The following is a 10,086-nucleotide window of genomic DNA, read 5'->3' as shown; positions in this document are numbered from 1 at the left end:
TCAGCAGGAGATAATCTTATCAGTGCATAGAGAGGAAAATCTGAAAACAATGTAAACACCTTCAGCATCTGAAATTTTTCTTTTGAGAATCAGAAACAAATACATCTGTAACTTCACAACCGTAAGGGAGAGAGACTTTTTCCAATAGTTATGGCACATTGTTTTAAAACCTCTGGTTCTTTCTTTTTCACAGATCCTCATTATAGGAAGGAAAGACTGGTATTAAAGATGCTGATTTACAATTACTACTTTGGTGAACTCGTCACTTTAGACATGGCTATGGCAAGAGACCCGGTTTCCTGCTCATTCCTTTGGCAGACCTACATGATGACCTCTCTCTTCTTTCTTGGAATTACTACATTAGAAAAATTACTTACTTAAATAAAATCTGTTGTCAAATGAGCTTGAATCTTCAGTCACTCTGGATCTTCCAGTATTTGACGTGCAAAATATAGGATCTATTCAATTTTCTCTTATAAATAGGTCAAATACTTGGAAGTGTATTCATTGATCCATCATGTAGACAGCTGCCAATCACGTATCTGAAAAAGAAATCAGCAATCCAAATTGGGCAACGAGGGACAGCAAGCATACAGTGATACTGTAATCCCAAAGTATGCCATCATCTCGCCTGAATGCTTTACTTCAGAAATGGAGAAATAATACCCATTCCATATAATGCTGGACCTCTGTGGTCATTAAGAAACATGTGAAGTTCATAATTTTTTGATCGAAATACAAAATAAAACTGTAACTGATGCCATCTCCTGTTGAACCTCACTAAACATGCGTAGGCAGTGGAGGACAGTCAATAACCTTCAAGACTCTGCCTTAAAGTGGAGGAGCTTCTTGGAAGCTCCCTCCCAATTTCAGAAGCACTCCTCTGTTTCTGGGACTGATAGAAACATTGAAATAACTTTATCTTGTGAAAGAAAGGACACTAACCACATTATTATTACATTTTCTTCAAAGACTGATCTCATTGTGGTTATGGCAATTGAACATATGGTCAAATGCAAGTTTCTCCATGGTGTGCTAAGACGAAGTAGGCAGGTTCATCATCCATTACAGACTAGCTAATGCAGCATAATAAAAGTAGCAAAAACTTTCAATATGGTAAGGAATCAATATCAAGTAAGAATGGTTTTTTTGCCTCCCACTGTATCAAACAATCCTGGCATAGATGAATATACTGCCAAATAGATTTTGACTGCTTTCAGGCAATGCTTTAGGAGCAAAAACTGGAAGACCAACGTACATCCTTCAGCCTTTCCCCTACAGAAATATTGTAATACAAATGTGCTTCAAAATGCCTTTTTAGCATTTCAGAGGCTTACAAAATTCTTATCTTCCCGCTCTAAAAACAGAGCTCAATATTATTCTTAATTATAGATTTTGCTAAGCAAAGGGAAGGATTGTTTGGAAGCAATCTTTTTACTTAAATAAAGGAGTCTTTTTGTTACATAGCCTATGGTACACACAAAGAATACCATTCTCACACCCAAGGAAGGCAGCGAACGCACCGGTCTTTATTTCAGTACATTTAAGTGATAGACATGACTACAAAGGAGGAAGAGAAAGATCCACAAGCTATGGAGGCAGACTTCAGGTTCTGTCTGACTGATAATGACAGCTAGACAAGCCAGTGGCGCAAACTCGACTGGCTTTCAAAACGTAAATATTATCCAGTGGTGTGTGGATATATCACTGGAAGCAGAAAAGTACCATCATGCTCTTACCTCTGACGTTGGTAATTCTGTAGGATTACACAAAGCACTTCATTTCTTTGTGCCTGATTTTCATTATCTGCTGAGGTAACGATTAGTTATGCATGACATCTACACTTAGTTTCTGTGACTCTCTGCTAATCATAGTAAGTTATTATTAATGAACTGAATATGTCAGTCAAAATACTCATTTTTTGAAGACTCTGTACTACTTCTGTTCCAGGAATCACTCCAAATTTGGCAACCTACTAATCACAGTGACTTCAGCTGCCCCATCTGTCTCCAGACAGCTACTCTCCCAGTAGAAACCAACTGTGGACATGTATTCTGTGGTAAGTTTTCTGGATTGACAGTGCAGTGCTTATACAGGCTACTAAATAAAGCACTCTTCTTACAGAAATCTCAAGGAATTCTCCCTGGAATGAACGTTAAGTGCTCTCACTAGAAGCAGGAGAAGTCCCACCTTTATATCCCCCCAAAAAATCAGTAACAGTATTTTTATTTGCTCATTGCCTTCACATCTACAAGGTGCCACTTCTAAAATGCCCAAGAAGTCTTAAGACGACAGGAAGTAACAGATCATCTCACAGGACACTGTTAAATTACAACACAAACTCATGGAATGGGTAAAATGCACCAGAAAATCACACAATTTATATTCAACTATGCAAAAAAAACCCCGTTATAAAAATCACAGTCTAATAATCATACAGTTTTTAACTGTGAAAGCTCAAGATGTAACAAACATGAAGTCTCATCTTCAAGCATGAACTCATTTCTGGGAAGACAGCTTGTCTTTTTAATCAACAGCATAAAAATCCAGCTATCCCATAAAATTAATTCTGATTGTATTTATATTGGTGAAAATCAGAAGTAAGACACACTGGGCATAAGACTGATCTGTTCCACAGACTTGCATCCCATGTGAAACATTTGCCTAAAATAAAGCAGAAGTGATCTAGAGCAAGAAGGCATAATTATGTTGGTTTGTAGTCCTGTAAAAATTTTCTAAAAAAAAAAAAAAAAAAATTAGTGGAAGTTACATATTAAGCATTTCAAAAAGTGAGTTTCTAGTCATGTATAAACCTTCTTTTAATCTGTTTATTGTTTTTTAAGTAAATCTGTGTGGTCATACAGGAGAAAAATGTTCATAGACATCTCATCACGATGCATGCTCAGTAGCTGTTTATTGCAGTCCAGGATCTGTCTTAAGAGGAAAGGGACAGATCCAGATTTAGAGGGTCCTTCTGTTGAGGCTGCCCGCGGTGTGATCTCCTGTCCTCCCCCAGTCATCTATAGTCACTGGAAAATTTAAGTAAAACCATAATTCTCTAGATAAATGTGTCTGCTAAATGCCTTCTTTGAGGCTGCTAAGCCATATGGTTAGGATTACAAAATTTAAGTAATTTTTCAAAGGGAATACAAGGATGAAGCACAGAATAGCGGAGGGAGTTATGTTCATAATTGCATTTATAAAGGGGATTTCAGGATTTTTAAGGCCCACAGTCTGCACCACTAGAGCCAGTGGGAGCTTTGCACCTGCTCGGAGAGGCAGCAGGATAAGGCCACCAGCATACCTGGCCTGAACATTGTTTCTCTCAGACCTCTGAGATACATCGTCCAGTGAATTTACAGGTGAAGTTTACACCCTCGCTGCCCCAGCTGCTTATCGGGTTCCTTGCTGAACGCTGTCATCCCCACAGCGGGGTTGGCAGAAGAGAACTGGTGTTCATGATCTGATGGGGCTGAAACTGCCCATGAAGGTACTTCAGGGCTACTGTGCAGCATGGGATCAGTACTGTCTGGCAGAGGGGCAGGCAGGCGGCTGGAGGCAGTACTATCTGATACTGCAACAGCAAGACACATCAGAAGACACTGGGCAGAACCATAAAGCTCCTTTCTACTGCTCTGGCATTTTACAGAGACCTTAAAGCAAGTGCAAGTTATATTTACAAGGCATTTACACTTTTTTCACTATGTAGGAGTGTTATAAAAAGACCTAAGCACAAATGAGAACAAGGGACCATGTTGTTAATGCTGGTGCAATATAAGCACATTTTTATCTTTAGGAAGTGTCGTTTTTCTCTGGATTGAAATGATGCTCACACAGCACAACTCCTCATCACCACTGCCACTATCTCCATCCTCTGAAACCGTAACAAATCAGTGGATCACCAACAGCTAGGGACGTTTTGTAGGGCTCATCTACCTCATGAGTGACACCATTTAATACTTTAGGTTGTTTCATGTTTTTATAACACTGTTTTATAACATACAGGAAAAGGATGCTTTGAATATAACTCACTCCAGGACAAACAGTAAGCATATGGCCTCAAAACGCGTTTCAAATAATGCCACAGTAGTTACAGTTTCAAGTACAAAGACAGACATAACAACAAAGATCATCAACTTTCCTCCTTCTCTGGCCTGGTTAATTTTCCCTTTTTCATCTGTGAATATGACATCATGATACGGAATTTATTTTTATTTTATTTTGAGATCTGCCAAGAAGAAGTACCGTATACAAGCTTGGTATATATTGTTATCGTTAGCTGTATGTATTTAGCTAGGCTTTACTTTCCTCAAGCACATCATCATTTACACTCTGAAGCATTGATTCCAGTGCAGTGCATTATATATGTTATGACTATGTTTATATAGTAGAAGCGGCCTCTGTAACATGTCTGTTTTTCATGTCTTAAACCAATAAAACTTTACATCAGGCTTATCAAAACCATTCTGCGTAGATCTAAGTCTGTTGTGACTGAAATCAGTAATAAAACTTCTCTTGATGCCCTGTGGAACAGAGCTAAGGCAATGCTGAGCTCTCTTAATAAATTCCACTGTGGTAAAAGTTTTATTTAAAAAATGTGGTCAACCCAGAGCTTTTAAAGAAGATTAATGTGGACTTATAAAAAATGTCTGATTTTATTATTAGTAGTAATTCATACAGTTTGTCCTGAAGTTTTCCTTTTCAGCTTCAGTTTGAACCATATGTTCAGGAAGTTCAACTGAAAAGCGATCCTTGAGCAATATTATTTTTTTCTAATTAACAATAACCACAGAGGTATTTTAGAGAAACCTACAGACTCCCTCAGAAGGTTGTGTAGCAGGCTAGATTAAAACAGGATTTTGTCTATTTTATGAAAAATGCACGAAAGCACAAATAGGTCAACTTCAGAGGAGTCCTTCCTTTCCTGTTCAAGGAAGGATTCTGCATGCAGCACATTTTAATTTCCACAGGCTTCTTTTTTGAAAGCCCTTGAAGAACTATGGGATCCATCAGTGCCCCGTTGTCATCACTGGGACTGAGCAGAGGCAGAGCAATACAGCCCTGTGGATCACGATACAGGATCTGGACCCAGAGGGTCAAAGCAGTTCCTGAAGTCAGGCGTGATGTTTGTCAAATGCAAAAGTTCAGGCGAAAGCTGGAAGCTGGCTGCCAGGCTGAGTTTATACATACCGCATGGGGATTTAGATATAAACACAGCCATGTCCCAGCCAACTGTATATGCAAACAAAATAGAAGAGTCATAAAGAAAAACCCTGCACTCAGATGAAAACAAAAGTAAAAAACACAAGACAGAGCGAGGTTCATAAAAAATATCTTTGGGCCAAATTTAACATCCCTAGTCCTAGTATAGACGATGTAACAGATGGCATCATGAACATTTTTCTACTTGATTTCAAACACAGTTTCTCCAATATTCCCCTTTTCAGTGACAATGGACAAAGTAAGTCTGGGTGCAGAAAAAACCTTGCACTGAGGGCTCCCGAAGACTCCTTGTTATAATGCTGCTTACAATAACTTGCTGGTTATTTTTAAGAACAAAGAGCATTGTTCAATTCAGTGAAACGATTCCATCAAAATGGCAGCGCAGCGTTCTGCTTCTGTTTTCACTGGGGTCCTTGTCAACTTTGATCAGTTTAAATGTTGAGAGATTTTTTTTTCCTGACCTGTCACACTGCACACCGCGCCCGGGAGCTGAAAGTCAAGCTGTGCTGCTTCTGATTAGATGCTATTTATGCTTTGCTGTTTTTGCTGCTAGTGCCAGCACTGACATTCATGTATGTCAACCACTGCTGTCAGTGCAGTCTAATCTTACTGTCCTCAGACTCTGCCCTCTTCCACACCTGAGACCTTACTATGTTGTGTTTGGAAATCAGTTAGCAGTTGTCTGGGTAAGAAGAATCAAAAAGAAGGCAGCAACTCGCTCTTGCAGAGCTATGCAGTTCCAGAAGGGTGACAGAGTTGGAATATAGTAAGGGAGGCGGGGGGGAGCAAACAGACAAAATAGCCCAGTGTATGATACTTCATCACCAAGATACATGTTGTGCCACCAGGAGCCTGCATCACCAGGCTGTCCCTTGGCTGTGCATGTTGGTTCATTTGGGATAACTGGCCCTCATAATCCTTACAAGTCATACTAGCTCTGGAGGAACTCCACCTTTATGCAGCTGCACTGCTTCTGTCCACAGCAGCCAACGCTGCGCTCTGAAGGGTGCCTGTATTCCCGAGTGCTTCAACCACAGTCAGGGGAGCTTCAAGAACAAGACGCTATCCACAGGAAAAGAAACTGAATCAAAATCTCCCTTTGGAGGTCCATGTATCTCTGTGTATACCAGCGTAGAAGAGCTAAGGCTCCATTTTTACACAGTCACTTTGCAGAGTAAAAGCATGTATTAAAATGAAAGCGCAGAATTACATTCATTTTTACAGTCAGTTGCAGAAAGAGGGTTTATTAATTCTGAAAACTTCCTTGTAAATATTAAATACCCTCAAATATATTTCATGTATCTTAAAACAATTTCTTTTTTTTTTTTTTTTTTTTTGGTAGGTTCCTGTCTGATCACATACTGGAAACATAGTCCCTGGTTAGCAGCAATAACCTGCCCTCTCTGCAGACAAAAGGTAAGACTTACCTCCCTTGTACACATCTGCATTATGATACATACAAAATGACAAGCTTGAGCTCTTAGGATCAACTTTCTTTATCCTCTAATTTTCCGAAGCATTTCAAAACCCACTTAGACTTGAATGACCCTGCAGCCATTCGCATTTATCATTTGACACATCACATCGGGCAACTCTGTGAAATATTAAACAGGCCTCCAGCATTTTACTTTTGTATAGTTTATTGAATCTCTGGGATAGCATTCCATAAAAAGCAATATGGAAGTTCCTAATTTCATCTGACCCTGGTCAGAGGCTGCCTGTTGTACTGGAAGGTTGGATGCAGGTTATAAAAGGAAAATGTTTTTGCTATTGTGGAACTGCCAGAGCTGGACAAAGGTTGAGTTGCGAGAGAGAGACTACGGAGAGACATGTCCTACAGAACTCTGTCCTTTATAGGGGAGATTAAGGTACACCCTGCTAACGCCAACCTTCTTTTCTTATGAAGGTGGTTCTTCTGGATAACATCTCTTGTGAAAAGCAACAAGATAAGCCAAGTAAACAAATTGTACATGACATTAGAGATTACAACAAGCGTTTCTCAGGGCAACCTCGACCCGTAAGTATTTATAAATCTACATTTACCTAGTTAATAGTGCATAATACACAGAGGATTGAAAGAGACCCAGCAATGAAAACTAATTTGTATCATGATGTGAATTACCTTTCCATGCACTTATTGGCGATATCATAGTGGAAGTGTTACCATCCCCTGCTGGGTCCAGCACCTTCTAGTAAAGGTGCTTCTTGGAGTTCCTAATTCAGCGGAGTCCTTCTGCAGTCATCCTGGCAGGGACGAGAAAGCAGTGTGGAACGAAATACAGGAAGCAAAGCAGAACTAGAGATGGTCAGGCTGGAACTTTCAAATATGAACTTAGATTTGAACTCCAGTATTTTAACTTGCTTCTAAAATTTCAACCAGCTTAGAAAGCAGCTTTTTTTTTCCCCAGGTATTGCCAAATTCGAACAGTCCGCACTGGCTCTGCACCTCCCTAAAGCTGGAATCCCAGCCGGTACAGAGACGTGACAGGCAGTGGGAATGATGTGAAAGATGAGGGCTGAAGGCACAAGTAAGGCCCATTCTTGACAGGGTGCTTCCTCTCCTGTCACACCCTGGTAGGGTGCATGAAAGGACTGCGGAGTCTGTTTCAATCTACGGACTAAACTAAGCACTGTGGAGGGGAATATCATTTTTTAACCCAACAAACTAGCATTAGTGAAGAGGAATAATCACTCAGTCCTATGGTCCCTGTCCACACCAAGGCAAGACTCAAGGCCTCATTTTCAAGCATTCACAGCCTACACTTGATGCCAGATTTTAAAGACAGGCATAAACTCAGTGCAGCCATTAAGGCCCAGTTTCCAAAAGGATTCAATGTCAAGCATAATATTTTATTTTCAAAGTGCTGGGCCAGCGGGGATTCCTTTTAGAAGTGTGCCTCTAGATATTGTAAAATAACTGAACAGCGTGGATGGGTTTGGACAGCACAGAAAGTTTCTGCATTCAAAAGATGTGAATCTAAGAGTGTTTAAGAGACACATTGAAGTGAAACAACTGCGTGCATCAGAATGCAAAATAACGTAACTCATCTGAATATTTAGTTTGCAGGTTACCTTTATGACATGCCGTTATTCCTGACTCTTGCCTTGCGAGGAATCTTCACCTGGGGTGGTCTCGTATGGATTTTTTTCCTGAGAGTTGCTGTTTGCTCCTTTGGAACTATCATATGCTCGTCTTCTCCATTTGACGTGAAGCCTGGGCCTCTCTGTAGGATGCTTGGAACAGCTGATGACATGGTGGTTGTTTCCCTTCTTTTAATTTGCATGATAAACATTTGTCAGCAAATTGCATCTAATGGGGTAAATATGGCAAGGTCTGCAGCTCAGGGCACGCTGTCAGAGTCCTGACTGACTCAAACTTGGATTCCTTGGTCAAACTTCATCAAGCGATGACAGGCTTCTCTTTGATTTGGGGCAGCGTATGACGGATTTGTCATTCTGCTACTGACAAAGCTGAAGCAGGACTCAGCAATACTTGGCATGGCCAAGTGATTCGATGTGCAAGCGCTTAGGAGGCTAGTTTTGCACTGTGTACTTGCTAGACTCCTTCATGCTGCATTTTTCTGTAACTTATTTTCATACAAAGTGCCTGAATTGAAAATGCCTAAAGCTATGAACAGAGCCTAAAATTACAATCAACGTGCAGTTGAGGAGTTTTAAAACTCTTGAGCTTTAACATTTTACATCTTGGCTCCATTTGAATAAAATTTTAATTTGAGAACTTAGCAAACTGTACAATTTGCTAAGTTTTGTGTAACACAAAGAATGTTAAGCTAGTAGCACTACAAAATCATGTATCAGTGCTTTGTGTTATCACAGCTGATTACACATCCACTGGAATACAGATTTTTTACAGCTCTGCAATGAGTACAGACCTGATTTTAAAATGGGTAATGTGAAACTGGTAGTAACATTGGAACAAAAAGGCAACTATAAAGTAAAAGTATTACAAGGGGAGAAAAGCATTAAAAAATTGTGCAGGAAATGTGAACAAATCTCTGTGTAACTCTTTGGTGTAAGCCTACGCAAGGTACATAGCTTCCTTGAACTCTGTGCATCTAAGCTTTAACAAAGTCAGCACGACTGTTTGTTTCCTTTCTAGACTTCATACACTCCTTGTGATTTCCTTGTAAGTCTTGGTACCAGTTCAGCCAGAGAGATCAAGGCCAATTTTATGATGATGATATAAATAGCAGGAAGTTTATGGAAAGTTTGCCGAAGTTGGGGGGTGTGTGTGCATGCCTGTTTGTGTTGAGCTGCAAAGAGTTAAAAATGCTGGTAGAGTGCCAGACAACCCTACACATCTGTCCCTGTATAATCTGTACATTTGCTATGTATTTGGAGTCATTGGACTTCATTTTTACATATGAATTGTATATTAAAATTTGTGAATATTTATTGTTCACAATACACTGGTATCCAACTGTTTTTGCCTTCTACGTATTTTCAGCTGACATATTTTATTGTGCCCTTGAATTGTAAGCTATGATACACCATTATGTTGCAGTTGTTTTCTTGCTTGTTATACTCTTTTTGTTATGATGTTTCTTCATTTTATTCCCATCAACTTTCATTGTCTTTAATTATGTCCCTGAACTTGTAAAGCTGTTTCTCTTAACAATGGGTACTTTGGAAATGGCAACAATTGCTTTTCCATGAACTACAAGGCAGGAAGTGCATTGTTTCTTTAAAAAAATTACCAGATGTTTTTGAGTGCTGACTGCTAACATAAAAAAACCCAGAAACTATTATTTTCCAAGTTCTCTAAGTGTAATTTTGTTATTGTGTAACTTCTGTTTGCATTTAACTGGGAATTACAGCCTATGCCAATACTAAAGAATGGAA

At 39.5% G+C, this 10,086-nt stretch overlaps 1 protein-coding gene across 1 annotated transcript; it reads left to right on the top strand.

Annotated features, from left to right (window-relative positions):
• Window positions 1–1,950: 1,950 nt before the first annotated feature.
• LOC104074398 (E3 ubiquitin-protein ligase RNF170-like) lies at window positions 1,951–8,541 on the top strand (the record flags this gene model as incomplete). Its single annotated transcript, XM_009574491.1, has 4 exons — window positions 1,951–2,059; window positions 6,566–6,639; window positions 7,130–7,240; window positions 8,284–8,541. Coding segments are annotated over 4 exons (552 nt in total), but the record flags the coding sequence as incomplete, so codon positions are not given.
• Between the last annotated feature and the right edge of the window lie 1,545 nt (window positions 8,542–10,086).

This window comes from Fulmarus glacialis, unplaced genomic scaffold, assembly GCF_000690835.1.
Source record: "Fulmarus glacialis isolate BGI_N327 unplaced genomic scaffold, ASM69083v1 scaffold38423, whole genome shotgun sequence".
Taxonomy (NCBI): Eukaryota; Metazoa; Chordata; class Aves; order Procellariiformes; family Procellariidae; genus Fulmarus; species Fulmarus glacialis.
This window is presented reverse-complemented; position numbering and strand designations above follow the sequence as displayed.